Below are 16,417 nucleotides of genomic sequence, written 5' to 3'. Positions count from 1 at the left end.
ACGTCCCACCCTGGCCCTGTCCAAGGACAGGCTTTGAAGCCCAGGTAGACCAAACTGCAGAGATAAGTGGTTGTCACACCTGCTGATGCTCTACCTGCAGGTAACAGGGCTGTGGAGCCAACCTCAGGTTTCAGTGTTTACTCACCCAGGCAGTGGGATCTCCACTAATGGCAGTGATTGGCAGCGGCATAAAGGCCTAGATAAACACTACATGGAGACCCTGTAAGTGATCTCAGCACCGCTCCTTGTGTTACCTGGGGTAATTGCTGCTACCTGGCTTCATCCTAGTGTATTTTACTTGTTTTTGCCAGTCAGCAAGTGGAGGGTGTACATTTGTACATTAGGACATGCATTAGAGTACACATGTACACTACAGTCTGCTAGACCTACATTTGGAAACCCTCTTCAATGCATCTCTCCTGTCTCATGAAGTTTATGGAAATGAAAGTTTGGATGTATGAAGATAACAATTACCTTAGTACCTTAAGGCTAGCTAGAGGATAAAATGTCTGATCTGAAAACAATGACTTGGGTTTTAAATATAGCTACATGTACATGTATCTCTACTTACATTGTAGCATGCTAGTATTACCCATTACCAAGTTGTTTTGAAGACAGCTTAGCCGGTACATTTTAATAAATGATACACTTGGTATAATGTAATCCAATGAATTGCAAGGACAAGGAATGCTTTGAAACTGCTTAAGAAAATAGTCAAGAGTTGAGGGCACATACTTGACTGTACATGAAATCTTGCATGACATTGTGAAGATGAAAGCATTAAGTAAGCGATACGACCCCAGACTTGCTGACTACCTGGTGTAGCGTGCATACCTGGCAGGTAACCCTAGTCTCCGCACGCTCCCCAGCTACAGGTACAAGAAGAGGTCATTAGGACCTGTATCCTTGGAATTCACAAGACCTGTAACAGGAGACCTTTGCAGGAGACTCTTATTCACTTCACCTTTGTTCTGTGGTTTTTATTAGGCCCCTGTCATCACCTGCTTTAAGCCTTTGTAGTCTTTGCATTGAAGTGTGCTAAGGTTCTTAGTAGCTGTCAGTGTATGTCAGATAAGGAGTTTAGTAATAATCTGGCAACAAGAGATTCCCTCAGCCACAGGTGTGCAGTAGAAGAGTTGTGTGTCAGGGGAATCCTCACACAGATTCAGGCCTCTATTAACTCCATTGTAGCCTTGGAGGTTTATACTAGTAATAGAGTTGGGTTTCTTACATTGAATGATGAATCAACCATGTTTTGATTGTTCAGTTGAATAAAGACCATACAAACATGCATCAAATGCTTGATCACAATCAACCAGATGTACATGTACATGTACATGCTCAGACAAGAATGAAATAAAAGGTTGGAAACTTAGATGTGAAGTCAGCATCATAACTCTATAGCATCATTGTTGTTGTCCCATATACTCTACTAGTTAAGGGTGTTAGGGATTTGGCTAAGACTTAGATCTTTACAACAATACTTGATTCCAAGAGGATGTAATATAAGAGTCACAAGGTCAAGTTGTTAGAAGAGAGACATTTTTGCACGGAGTAGAAAACCTTACATAAGACAAGGTGAGCTACACCCTGCCCTGTAAGAAGGCAGGAAACCCAATAGTCCATTGTAAATAGAGAGAGGTTCTCACGTGGACTGACATGGTACCAAAGTCTGCCCAGCAGATTTGATTAAGGTGCGATAGCATGTTAACAGCATCTTGCCATTTGGTGCCTTATTTGTTCACTGGTGCCACCATCAAAGTTCTTGCAACACAAGCTGGACAACAAGCCTAACTTAGATGCCTAAGGTTTCAAGTATCCACAACTAGAGTGCACAACCCTAGACAACTAATGCCACTGACTATGTACAGGATTTCCTTCCTAAATGCATAGTTCACAAAAGAGAAAATCACTTTTAACACAGTAGACAATGTGGTTTGTCAGCGAACCAATGGAATTGGAAGTTGTCAGCATCTAGATTCTACCAATTTCATTGGAAGAAGTAAGGAACTTCTGGTCCCTAGCAGCAAGGAACTAAAACCCACTTGGAGTCACCTGAGTCACCTACATGTACTTGTACTTCTTGTACATGGTTCTTAAGTCAAGTTGAACTAAGGACCAGTTTATGTATATTCTTAACCTCATAATGGATTTTGTATGTTCAGAAAAGGGCTCCAGGCTTCCTAAAGTATTTCTTTATCAGTGATCTTGGTACATGTATATCTTAAGCTTGTAAGTATGTATTTCCTCACTTGACAACACAACTTTACATGTAAATGTATTTCACACTTAACAGAGTGCTTTATATTTTCCCCATACAGCCCTCCACCCCCCACCACCCTGCCAACTGAGAATTGGCAACAGCATAAGTTTGTTAGGAAAGTGCTAGTAACTTAGGTTCTTTATGCTCATGCTAGGATCTCACCTTACTGTAAGATATGGTATGTCTTGGCTTGGAGCCATCTATCTTCCAGCTATCTTTGAAAGGAACCACAGAAGACATTGAACTACAGGGCTACATGCTGTAAGCAGAATGAAGTTGGTATATGACATAGATGGATCTGAAGAATTTGGACACTGTTATCTGTGCATGCCATACAGTTTAACTTTAATTACTTCATCCCCAAGGGACGGAAGTACTGTTGAACATCTGAATGTAAAGGTTGAGAGTAGCAATTAAAAAAAAGCCGTTATGTGCACCAAGATTAACGATTTGCACAATAATGCTCTACATGTTCAAATCATGTTGTGCAAATAATATCAATACACTAGTTAGGAGACAGCTTTGTCCAAACAGATACTGAAAGATAAGCCTTCCACCTGCCTTTGACTGGCAAGTCAGTCACAAGAAAAAGAGGTATGTGAGATGTTCAGCCAGATTGAATTTCAAGTGAGCAGCCTTGGTGTCTTCTCTTGTCCCCTGCAGACTGATGCATGACAATAACAATAAACAGGTCAGGTGTAGAGCAACAACATACTGTACAGGAGATATTACTTGCCAGTCACAACAGAGACATGGCTATGGCCATGGCCATGGCCAACTGGGCTCTGTCTGGAGGCATGCTTTTGCATTGATATATTTTTTTTTTTTTTTTTTATATTTATTTATAACTATAGATATAGCTATAGATGCAAGGATGCAAGCCACCATATATCTGAAGGATCCGATGTAAATTATAAATACCTGGCTGTCCTGTAAAACAATTTAAGTCCTTGGCCCTTCTGTAATGGATACATGTGAAGTGCAATAGCTGAGGATTCTACAATGTACACATACATGTACACATGTAGATGTAAGTTCTTCTAGCAATGCAACAGGCCAGGTTCTACTCTGGCCAGAATACACCGGTACCCCTGGTGCATTTTGGCCAGGTAGATTCTGGTCTGCTACACCTACTGATGAATCTTCATCCAAAGCTGTACCACAGGTAGTAGTCATCGTTTGTTTATGTTAAGGTACTTTAGGAGCAAGGAATTCTTAGAATAACAATAGGCACCACCAGGATACACCTTCCTCATGCCTTGCTTCTGTGCAACTGAAAGAATGCCACAGAGGTGACACTGGTGATTCAAGTGGAGTCTTTTCAGCAGGTGCTTTGTAAGATAAGCATCCACGAAATTCAATGAGGGAGAGAGGAAAACAACATGATGAACAGATAAACGATGAGAAAAAGAAGAAAGGCCAACTTTACTAACTAATTTCTTTGTTTAACTAACTGGTAGTAGAACTGCTGTGAAACTTTTGCACGCTTTCACGCCCAATAGAAACATGAGTTATAGCGGCTCTGTGAAGATGTTGTATGAACTACTGCACTCCCGCATACCCGCTTAACTGTGGAAGTCAGAAATTCCAAAGAAGCTCGCCTTAGTTCAATCAACTCTGGAGACAAATAAAGATGGGGTTGTCATGGAACAAGTAGCATGGAACGTGTGGGAGAAATAGAGCAAAGTTTGCACATGGGAATCAGGTGTCATTCGCTCATGGTGAATCATAAGTTTTCCTTGTCTGGACACAGTCCAGCTTAGCAAAAGGTGTCAGGGTTGGCTGCAAAGGGTGTAAACAGCAGATCCAATAGTAGGCTTTTTTCCATCTCCAAAGGTGGTGTCATGGCTGTGGGTAATGTCAGAAGTTCTACTAAAGATGGCATTTTCTGTTCAAGAATGTTAAGTTTTGGCATTGGTATTATGCCATAAGTTTGACTTTGAGAATCTCGTTTTAGGTATAGATGAGAGAAACTGGGTTTGAGCTCCTGTACTTAAAAGTGGTTCCCAAGAACTTGGATGAAACAAAATTAATACATGTACTATCACCTAGCTACCTACATTTTGTAGTCCCTAATACAGTAATAGTAACACTATAGTATATTTAGTCCCAATACAATGGTCTAATTCTTCCATGGAAAACCTGTAAGATGGAATGAAATGTGATAGTTGGCTTGCAAGTCTTGTAGACTGCCTGGCTACTTCAACCTAGATCCAAGGTTAAGTGGATTGCTGCCCAACCTGTTTAAGTGTTTACCCTGTGTCAACCTGTTTACCTTACAGGTTACCCCTGCCAGATCAAGTCAGAATTGTGTCCACGCACGTGTAAGCAAACATTTACTGTAAGATTAAAAGCACTGTTATTATTTCTGTACCACAGGGCATCCATGTACAGTGAAGTACGAGTACATGACTTGTCATCTCTTTGGGTTCATTGGGTTTGGAATAGCTTTTCCAACCAAAATGTATGCTTTGTTATGTTGTATTGTATGTGCCCAATAAGAGAAATTCCTAAATTGTACTTGTACTAGGGAAAAAGTGGTTCTTTGAATGAATGCAGACTGTCACTAACATATAACACAGTATCCCTCATCACCAGTAATGCCACTCCACACTAAAATCAAGAGGAAGATATTAAAAGATTTGCTAAAAATATCATAATACTAGCATCAGCCTAGTGGAAGTTGTTTTCACAGTAGGACAAAAGACATAACTGTGTACATGCAGTTCAATAAAGTTTAAATACTTGAGTGGTAAGATTACTTGTAGGAGTCTATAAGACTCTTTTCATGAGGAGTTGTTTTCACTGTCTACCTAAGACTGTTAAGGCAAGGAAACACTGCATTGTCAGGGTGTTAACTCTGGAATGTCTTACAAGTTCTTAAGATGTATTCTGCGGCTGTCGATTCTATCCACAATCTTCTGGAAGTCTTTGTGTTTGTCTGGTAAACCTGTGAAAAAAGTTTAGAATGTGTGTATGGACAGTACAGGGGATGAATGTCGTGGGGGGCCTGTGTTACCTAAGAGATGGCATGACTGCAGGAGCTCAAACATACGTGCCACGCACCATGTCATACCTGTCACAGGGACACACAAGCACACAAGTCTCATCATTGCCACGCACCATGTCCTACCTGTCACAGGTACACACAAGCACACAAGTCTCATCATTGGGACATGAAGTCTTTGCTTGAATGAAGATACAATGTAGGTAGATTGAAATGATAAAGAGAATATGCTATTATTTTTTAGCAACAATTATAGATTGGAAATAGATTACATGATTTGAATGATGACTTGAAAGAAGATTTCTAATATCATAGGCAGACTTGATGTAACAAGGAAGATTTGTCATCTTTTATTAAAGTTTTAAAGCAAAATTAGTAGATTGTAAACAGCTCCCTTAAAAAGTCATTAAGTAAGCAATTGGATCGTCAAAAGTAATTTTTTTTTATCTTCATGAATTTCGTAGATTAAAGTAATGAATGTACAGGCCATCACATGCAAGAGGCTATGATAGAATTTGAACCTCCTCCCTGCAGACTAACCCATAATCAATACATATTTGGTCCCCCAATATTACCTTGGCAGGGTCCTGGTTAAGATCCTTTTCATTTCCTATTGAAACAATGTTGCTATTTACTGTGAAATGGTCCAGTGATAAATTGTGGAGTACTGTTGATGTCCTGGTGAACAGGTGTCAGTGGAGGAATGTCTGCATTGTCTCCCCTTATCAGACTGTCTGTCAGCATCAGTACATGTCATCACCTGGCAGGTGACAGGGCAGGGGGAGGGGAAGCTTTGCTAGGATACAGCATGTAGTACCCCAGCAGGGCACAGGTCTGATTGATAGTGGAGATGACAAACTGATGGAGGGGAACAAGAAATCAAACATTCCTAACCCTAGTGTTTGAGCAAATCAGCAAGGCTTAAGCTACTACATGTACTTATGTCAAAGGCTGACATCAAGGTAATAAGATAAACAATAGTCAGTTATGCAAAAGCTCTCAAGGAAGTTATAGTGTTGTAAATAGTCAGATGTTTCAGGTAACATCAGCTGTCTTTGGTCAGTATCTCAACTTTGGTAAGAATCGAAATTTCAAGTTATTTACATACATAATTAGAATTATGGCTTTAGGAGCAGACTAGGTGACCACAATTGCAGAACGTTTGTGTTGAAGACTAGCTACTACTGTTATCTGCTGCGAAAAATTGTGAAATCTCAGTGTGAAATCTCAGCTTGGATATTATAGAATAACAGTATGTGAGATTGGTGTTTACAGGCTACACCATGCATACTCCCTGATGTTTGGACATCTTCAAGTTTGTTTCCGAAGAAGCAGATTGATCTCACAGTAAAAGATCTAGTGCAATTTACATGCTGAACTGTTTTGTTTGCCAGGCATATGCACTTATTCAAAATTTAAATTTAGCAACAGATAGACTGTGTCAATAAGGGTACTTGTGAAATGTTTGTGTGCTTATCAGATGTAGACTGATAAATGTTGCTATTATATATTTTGATTTATAGAACAGGTATTACCAGCTTGGAAGAGGGCCAATACTTATATGTACACATATATACTGTACTTAAACCTAATGTCTGGAATGGCTTTAGCATAAATATGCCTGACTTGAAGTCATGACATTGTATAACCATATTGACATCAGTTTATATCTGAGTACTTGTGCCTGTTATATAGCATTGATACATGTAGTTCCTTAGAACTATTTGATTTAGAAATGTCAATAACAGGGAAGGAAGTATTTTGTCAATTAGATGAAGAAGGTGTCAAAACACTGACAAAAAAGAATTTATAACAGACTACAATTTTGTTTATGCCATATATTCCCATGTTTCTATCATTGTAGGAAAATGCTAGATAATTCTTTCTGCCTTTCTTGGAGAGACCATATGTTGTCTGATCCCACTATAGCCACTGTATTTCCTCCTGGACTATTGTTAGGGTTAGAACAGATCATGTTCTCAAAGCGGCCTGCTGCTAGGCATGTAATCTCCAACCTTTTTCCCCCAGCCACCCGGCCACCTTTCACATTTATGTTCCCAACAGTACGCCTTGATACTCTGTCCACTCTGGCTGTAAATTTCCCGTCTGTCCCACAATGCATTGTGTTGGGTTCCAACGGGGGTTGTCCCCGGATTGTGTGCTGTCTTCCAGACCATTACCCAGACCTTTCCAGCCTGTGTGAGGTCGGGAGGAATTTTTCGTAAACGCCAAATGCTGTTTGTTGTGTAAAGAAAGTCATGTAAGAAGTGAACAGACAAAAGCATGGAATGTTTCTGAACTTGACATAATGTAGTTTCTTTGATTGTTTCTTCATTTCCATGGCCAGTCAATGTAGGGCAAAAGAATGGCAACAGCAAACCTTGTGGTGACAGCCAGAAGTGAATAAGTCAGAGTTACTGTAGTGTTTGGGTTTTAGAAAACATAATTTCAGTGTTTTCCCTACTCCACCTACTGTGTTAAATGAGGATCTGTTCCGTTAAAAACTATTCTTGTCATAAGGCATTTCTTGGAAGTACTGCTAGTACTACTCTTGTAGTTGTTAACAAAATGAAACTCATACTAGCATAGTTGTAACAGGTTACCCTATAGGAACTACACCTGTCGGTAGTCTTTCTTGTTGTATCACATTTTGCAACTGGCCAGTCCAACTATATATATCATAATCTTTTTCTAAAGGTCTTCCGTATATAGTGGTGGTCTTTGTTTAAGTAGCAGACAGCTTTGTTCATATGCAACAATAATTAAGCCTGTCTGTGACCTTTCACTCCTGCGTAATCATTTCTTTTTGCCCACCTGTTACCCCTTTCTTTCCGACCACCTGTTAACTCACCTTGCTTTACTTGAGTGCATTACCCCTTAGTTATTCTGCGGTTTGGTATTTGTAAAAGCAACAATTCCTGTTGTTAGAGAAAGCAGACCTTCACCTTTGCCTTTGTAACAAGCCCACCCACCATATTTGTTGTGACGTATTGCCTCTGATGGTAGCAGTAGTTCTTATATGGACTGAGAAATATGTTACCTATCAGTATTGGAAAAGTTTTCTACTGTCTTTTGTTGCAAGAGATTTTTGTTTTGGACATGCTAAGTGAGAAATGCTGGTTTCCTAAAAGCTAGATGCATGTTGTCCTCTGATAGACTGTCAACAGAAAATGATATTGGTGATGTGTAAGCAGAACTTTTACTGATAGATACGAAATTCTATACAGAATGAGATGACAGCACAACTGAGTTTTCCTCCCATACTTCGTAGTGTTTTTCCCAAGTTCAGAAATAGTTGGATAGATGCGAGGTCAAGTACGTGTAGGAAAAGATTCTTCCAACAGAATGTATCCTTAAGTTTGAATAAGTCTAGGATTAGTCTAGGCCGAAATTGTCATATTCATATTGAAAAACATTCTTTTTGCTGCTTAATTTGCAGCTTGAATATCTTGGGTTTCAACAGCAATAGTAATGTTAATTCAAGGCCAGGCCTTGAAGTCCAATGACACTTCTGTCTGGTGTCATTGTTCCTGCTAATCAAAGGTAACATTATCTGACTCTGTACAAGACACCTGTGAATACAACATTGCCCCCTAAAGAGATAATGGAGTTAACATGTAGATACAGTTATCCAGTCAACCACATCTTCTTTCTTCAAACTTCAACTTTAAGTAAAGTTTAAGAATGTAAGGTCTTGTGTCATTTAACAGTCTGCATGTGCTAGAGTGACGTCATGACTTATTGACTGTTCAAAGCAACAATGAAAAGTTTTACAACAGGTATATTTTCCAACCAGTCAAGCGTGTGTGTTTGTGAAACACCTGTCCTGTGAGTTGAGCGAGAAGGCTGGGCGGATGGAAGTGTTTGGCCAGCAGAAGGGGACAAAAGAAGACATGTATGGCACGTAGCGCTACACGGTGTCCCCTCATGCATTAATTAGCCTGCGCACTTGACAGGTGAAGCATCCCGTGACTGTCTCTTCAAAGCAGTCTGCTTCTGAAAGCGTTTAGGCTAGATCCGGACTATTTGTCACCAATGCCCCTCCCCGCCGTGGCTCTCTTATTTATGTACTCAAACCTGCCTGTCTTTTCTCTGGCCCTTTTGTTGTAGCCAGACAGCTTTCTGACTTGCTCATTTACTTGACGGCTTGAAATAAGATCTAGTTTAACAGAAAGGAGGAATCGTTGCCTTTACATACAACTTAGAAATGATCTCTACATTTATGGAAATAAAGCCATTCTGAAAAAGAAATCAAAATAAATTGAAGTGAAAATGATATTGAGACATATCTGCAAGGCTATGTGTGATCTTATTTTAGAAACACATTATTTTTGTTGTCTTGAGTTGCAACTAACTGAAAGTGCTGTATTGTATGTTGTACAAATTGTATTGATTGGCGAATGGTATCACTGTACAGGGTAAATAAAATGTATTGTCTCACATCAAGGCAAGCCTAAGTTGTTGAAGAGATCATAGGCTTTCAACAATAATAACAATTAATCATACAGAGACACTTATAACATGTTTGATATTGTCATGAATTCTAAATAGATATGCCATCATACATATGATACGTTAAAATTGATACCAAATATCATCTGATTTAGCATTTAGTAGGATGAAGCAGAAAATGTTTAAGCTTTGATTTGAGAGTTTGTTGTTTTGTTTGTTGCAGATCTTCCAAGACCTTGGCACAGATGTACTTGCATCTGCATTTGAAGGCTACAATGCTTGTGTGTTTGCCTATGGACAGACAGGAACAGGCAAAACCTACACCATGATGGGAGACACTGTAAGTATATGTGCCTTAATATCAAATAGACATGAGTTACCGGTACATCTGTTTGTTAACTTTTTGGAGGGTTCTAATGTCTTCTGATTTCACATGGAAATAGTATTTTTCATACTGGTCTTGATATTAAGCATTCTTTGAGGTTTATGATTGTGTCTAAACCCTCAATATAACACACTCGACAAACATGGTGGCCTCAATTTCTTTCTATGGCATTTATAAATCATGCACCAAATGTTCTAGGTGTAGGGTGATTTCTTGTATTGAATCCTGTTTTGAATGTTGTTTTACAGGATAGACTGGGTCTTATACCAAGGATAAGTGAGGTAAGTGCTCGCTGCATTACACAATCTCTGTGAGAACAGCGTACAGTTAGCATTACATTTACACCCATCAAAGGCCCATTGAAAATCAATCTGTTGTGAACCTGTTGATGTTTTTGTGTGGGCCATTGTGAGGAGGTGAAAACTTTTCACCATTGGTACACAGGTTGAAAGGCAAGTGTAGCAAGATTTCTGTGTCGCCATGTTGGCAAAGCATTTTTCCAAAAAGAGAAATCCTTTTCATGCCTGGATGAATGTGTGGTGGCTGAGTAACCAGACCTTTCACTTTTTTGTAGTGCAAACAAGTCAATGGTAGGGATAAACATGCAGGGGCTATTTTGGAGGCTCATCTTGCATGTTTAAAGGGCTAGGTGTACATGTCCTCCTCTGAACTCTGTCCATGTATTCTCATTAAACACGTTTTGAATTTAGTTTTTGGAGTTAGATCAGTGGCCAAGAAATCAGTCACAAGAATGGTTTCAACCCTCTTATGTATGATTATGTTTAATGTTGGATGTAAGAGATATATACACTTGTTGTCCAAATGTCAATCCTTTGTTTATATAACCTTTGAGGGCATCCTGACCATGGCTGAAGACCAGTATTCCTTAAACTTTGCTTTGGGTTGGCAATCAGACAGAAGAAAGGTCTGTGTAAAGAGGTGCTTAAAGTACATGACGTCAAAACTAACCCAAAGCTATTGGGGGATCTTTCTTAACCTTGGTGGGAACTGGTGCATGAGCCATACGGGTTCTTGGTCTTGTTCCAAGCTAGAGGATTCTGTCCAACATGAATTAGAATTTACAAAGGGTTGTCCAGCTCTCCTTGGTGATGAGGAATGCAGGGTACACATCATTGCCAACACCTGCCTCATGGTAGGGACAGTGATGTCGGCCTCCTTACTTTCTCTCACATTGACCCAAGACAAGTCCTCCTGCACATGTCAGGGTAGGATGGCTCTACAGAAAGACCTTTAATCTAAAACGGGAAGTCCATATTGTCTTCAGGGCATTGTATACCACAGGAAGGCGGGATGTTGTAGGATTTGTTTTGCCCTTGAGATTAAATCATTATTTTGCTCTTTACTAATGTAACGGCATCTATCTTGCACTTGTCAGCACTTCCTAAAGTATTCTAGATGTTTTATCCGGGATTAGAGTCTGTTTAACTATGCGCTGTAAGGAGGATCAAATATCTGCATGTGGTATGACATCACAGTTAGATTGCTAGAACTTTTGCATGACTGTACATGTTCTAAATTGAAGCCAGGTAACGACGTTACTGGCAGTCTTTAAAAAAAATATAGGATTCTCTTGAAGTAACCTGCATGCAGGAGGAGGACTATGTAGCATAAACAGTTGAAGCACCAACCATCTGCCCATTGTAGAAGTACAATATGTGTCCTGTTTGGACTTAAGCTCCGTGCTTTGTCAAACACCAACCTACTCTGCCAAGATATACACCTAAAAGGAAATGACATCTTTCTCTGGACAAGTTGTTGAAAGAGCAAGGCTGATGGGGATCTTGCTGACAAGTAATATTAGTAAACGGAAATGCAAGCACACAGTGTCTCTTCCGTGGCATTGTTAGTTTTTATATTGTGTCCTGTATCCTGGGGTTAGGGTTAAATCTTCCTCTCATGTCATGTAAGAGGTTAGCGTCACCATTTTGTTCTGTGTATGTCATGCGGTAACATCCCTGTGTCAGGAATGTTTAACCTTATCCCTACTACCTAACTCTGTAACCAAGAGAATTGGTAGCCAAACAGCTACTTCAGTATGCTAAAGGTTAATGTATTACTCAGACTGAAAGTCTGTTCCATGCTATGGTCTGTTAACATGCTGAATCATCTTGGTCTTGGATCTTTTCCACCTAGAAGTTCACTCAAATATTCTGTATGTTTTGTATACATGTACAGGTCATGCACATGTAGCATAAAAAGTGCTATGATATAGCATGCAAAAAATAAATGTCTTGCATAAAAATGATGTCATAATCATTAAAAATGTATGATATACATCTGTAATGGTTACTTGTTTCTAAAGTAACCGAGTGTATACTACATTTAGTTGCATCTCCCTTCCAGGCTTCATAACTCATTTTTCACTTAAATGTTTCATGTTTTACCATAAACAGGGTTTGTTTTCAAGAATAGACGACCATGTAGGAGAGCGTGTTACCTTCAAGACAGAAGTCAGGTAAGAGCTTATTCTCTTCTTATCTACCTTGTTGTAACAACCTTAACTTGAAGGATTGCAGTAGTTTTGAAAAGAAACTGAAAGACTGCTGTTCCAACAGAACTCTCGCTAACTTGTTAATACCTTAAAATCCACAGCTACCTGGAAATTTACAATGAAAGGGTCAGGGACCTGTTGTGCCATCCTGGTGCCAAGGCAAACACCTATAGTCTCAAGGTGCGGGAACACCCAGAGAAGGGGCCTTATGTACAAGGTGAGAACGTTTAACGAGTGGAAGTGCTTAAAGCTTTATAAATTAAACCTCTAATGAGTCACATGATTTACTAAAAATATGCACTTAGAGGAATACGTATTGTGTCACAAATAAAGTTTAGATACAATTATGTAGATGGGTGATGTCATTTCATTTCATATTTATTCTGAATGAGGAGTTTACAAGTAAATAACATTGTAATTATTCTAATTTTTCATTGTTTCTTTACAGATTTATCAAGACATTTAGTATCAGACTACACCTCATTAGAAAGGCTCATTCAAAGGGGCAATGAAAATAGGTAAGGCAAACTGTAAAATTGATGCTGACATTTTCTTGGCAACACCTTAGAGGTGGAGCCTTTTTGTCTTGATTTTCAGACTTGATGGTTAGATCTGTGTGACCATATTTGGTGTTTGTATTTTGTTTTCAGAACAACTGCTGCCACCTACATCCATGACCTCAGCAGCAGATCACATGCAATATTCACCATTTACTTCTCTCAGGTGGGTTTTATTCTTGCAAACTGTTAGTTTGCATTGTTGGCTGTTGATAATTGTACTCACCAAATGCTTGGTGATGTTTAACCTGACCAAACTAACAACCATCATGATTGTTTTTTGTTGCAGGCCAAATTAGAAGACAATCTTCCACGTGAGGTAGTTAGCAAAATTCACCTTGTAGATTTAGCTGGAAGGTAAGTAAACTATTTTCCTTTCTTCACTTCAGATATGTTCATCATATATAGATAAAACAGTGAATGAACTGAACAGCAACGCAACGTAAGCATCAACTTGTAAGAGTTGACTGACTATCCTATAGATTATGATTTGACGCTATAAAAGGGACTTTCTTTGTAAATATTTTTGATACTGAAATTCAATACATTTTTGTCTAACGTTTTGATCAAACTTTGTTCTGCAGTGAAAGGGCTGACCCAAACTACCACAAAGACAGGTTAAAAGAAGGTGCAAATATCAACAAATCTCTGGTAACTCTAGGAACAGTCATTTCTGCACTAGGTAAGTTCTTCCAGACCAAGGTAAACAATTCTGTCTTTCCATATTTTTCTTTGATTCTTGATTTTCTTCTTCTACTTCTTGATTATTGATACCTTAAATATAAAAACTCTGAAATCTGACCAGTATTTAATCAACCAATACAGCCTTTTTTGATAACTTTAAGTTTAGTAAGAAAACACACTTTTTAAGCATTAATATACTTGTATGCAACATAGCTGTTAAATTCTGACATTGTACTAAGACTTGCACCACCTACCTTAACGTTCATTAACTTTTTCTCCACCCCTACTCTTACCTTCATCTCAAGTAACTGACCCATCCTTGTGTTTATTATTGTCTTCCTTCCTTGCCATCCAACTAACCTCCGGACAGCCTACCAACAGGAGAAGGGCGTTACAAGTTCGCCCTGGACATGTGAGACCTCTTCACTTAATTCTCCCGCTCCTTACTGCTGCTGCTATGCATCCTTGCCTTGAAAAAACAATTCTTCTGCTTGCAAGTTGATAATACACAGTCGGCACTGTCTGTCACTGATCAGCATTTCCTCAAACATGGCACAAACACATACAGGTGATAAGCCACACGGGGAAGAAGTAAACATCTTTGCAAATGTCTTAATGATTCTCTAAAGCCGTCGACAGCTGGCATCAATCTACATCGCAGCTACATTCCAGGCAATGCTGCAACTTGCTCGCAAGCCATTTTGACTGCTCCGTCTGTAAAATGTATTAATGATGTTGTAGCAAAAGCTCAAAGAATTGCTTTGTTTCAATCAGGTGATGGGCAGTGTTCAGGAAATTCATGTACCGGTACAGCAGGCATGACAATTCATAATCGGAACGGAATTTATCTTAGTCAGCATCTTTCAAATTGAGGCCAAAGATTCATAACTCTTTGCTGCAGCATTACTCCAAAATCCAAAACAAACTGTTGCTTTGTTCTAATCAGATGATGGGCAGTATTTTACAATTCATATCATATTTTCATAATGGGAACTGGGAGCTCTTAGGCAGCATCTTTCAAATTGAGTGCAGGGATTACTTTGCATTGGCGCATTACTGCAAAGTCCAAAACTTTTGTATCCTGTATTGAGTTGGATATTTGTGTGTTTCCAGCTGAGAACTCCCTGCTGTCAGCCAGTACGGAGAGTTTCGGCAGTATCGGGGATGACCTGGGCTCCTCTGTCGGCAAGGCTGGGAAGAAGATGGCTTTTATCCCCTACAGGGACTCTGTACTGACGTGGCTCCTCAAGGATAGCCTAGGTGGAAACGCAAAGACAATCATGATAGCAGGTCTGTAGTTGTACTGCCTTCATTCGTAGTATATCTGATATTAATGCAAGTTTATTTTTCTGAAGCACCAACCTGTCAGTGAATTTTGTATGTTTAAATTGTCCTTGTCTCTCTTCCTAGTAAATTATAGTAGAAAATGCCATAATCTGTATCAATAATGCATTGTTGATAGCTGATCTCTACTGTGCTGTACTCCACTTTTTTTAGATGTGATTGACATGAATGTTGACAAATTACCTGTCGTAGATAAGCGAGATTCTGATTTTTGAGAAGTTTTAAAATCCTTTTCAATTTACTGTTGTATTGCTCCACAGCCATCTCCCCTGCCAGCATCTGTTACAGTGAAACCATCAATACCCTAAGATATGCCAGAAGAGCCAAGAGGATTGTCAACAGACCCAAGATCAATGAGGTATACATATTCTGTTCCTTTTTCTAAATAATTGAATGCCTTTCTTCATTTTTTTCTCTAGATAAGACTTACTTATTTTACAGACTGAAATGAATGCATAGGATTTGTCAGTTAAACAGTACTGGCATACTAATGATGTTTGATCTATTGTCTCATGTCATTTTGAAGTGAACATTTACACTCTTAACCCTTGTTCTCTGGCAAATGCCCTTGTAGTCTCATTAGCCAAATTGTATAGTCTTCCTTCTTTGGGGATGGAGACAGAAAAACAGCCACATAAGAGCCTAATCATGTTTGATTGCTGCATTACCCACTAGTTTTTTTCCAGTCGAGACAGAATGGAAATACCAAATGATTTTGAAACATATATTCTCAGTTGACACACTAACCTAATACTAGCACAGGGAAAGATTCCTGTAGACTCTGTAGCTGTACAACAGCGAGGGAGCATTACATCAGTAGCAATGTGTGTAGTGTTGTAAATTTTTCCTGTAAACGTAGTATCCATAAAAATACTTCAAGAGCACATCTTGTCATAACTGTCAGTTACTGTGCATTATGAAAGAATCAGAATTAATAGTACCATATCCCCATGTTGTCTAATGTTTAAAGCTATCGTTCCCTTTTTGAATCTCTTTTCCCAGGATCCTAATGTACGACTGATCAGGGAACTCAGGGCAGAAATCGGGAGATTAAAGAAACTGCTGCAGAACCACGACATGGTAGGTCCTCATTATTCTTGAAGAGAATTGTGTTGGAAGTATTTAACTGAATATTCTAGTGCATACACAATCATCATATACATTTTGTAAAAGCATGTTCTTGGGATAAGTACTGTCCTAGGACTGAGAACTC

The 16,417-nt window shown here is 39.1% G+C and overlaps 1 protein-coding gene across 1 annotated transcript in view; it reads left to right on the top strand.

The window, feature by feature from the left end:
- The window catches only part of LOC118427547 (microtubule-associated protein futsch-like), a gene marked incomplete in the record, with an annotated part of 94,204 nt that overhangs the window by 20,181 nt on the left and 57,606 nt on the right, over positions 1 to 16,417 (top strand). Inside the window, 12 exon segments of the mRNA XM_035837387.1 lie at positions 9,946 to 10,062; positions 10,356 to 10,388; positions 12,522 to 12,583; positions 12,721 to 12,836; positions 13,068 to 13,137; positions 13,270 to 13,342; positions 13,466 to 13,533; positions 13,761 to 13,858; positions 14,231 to 14,272; positions 14,974 to 15,150; positions 15,465 to 15,562; positions 16,207 to 16,284. Of these exon segments, the coding sequence (XP_035693280.1) occupies positions 9,946 to 10,062; positions 10,356 to 10,388; positions 12,522 to 12,583; positions 12,721 to 12,836; positions 13,068 to 13,137; positions 13,270 to 13,342; positions 13,466 to 13,533; positions 13,761 to 13,858; positions 14,231 to 14,272; positions 14,974 to 15,150; positions 15,465 to 15,562; positions 16,207 to 16,284 (1,032 nt within the window).

This window comes from Branchiostoma floridae, chromosome 1, assembly GCF_000003815.2.
Source record: "Branchiostoma floridae strain S238N-H82 chromosome 1, Bfl_VNyyK, whole genome shotgun sequence".
In the NCBI taxonomy this organism is placed as follows: domain Eukaryota; kingdom Metazoa; phylum Chordata; class Leptocardii; order Amphioxiformes; family Branchiostomatidae; genus Branchiostoma; species Branchiostoma floridae.
Note: the sequence above shows the minus strand (reverse complement) of the source record. Positions and strands in the feature narration are given on the sequence as shown.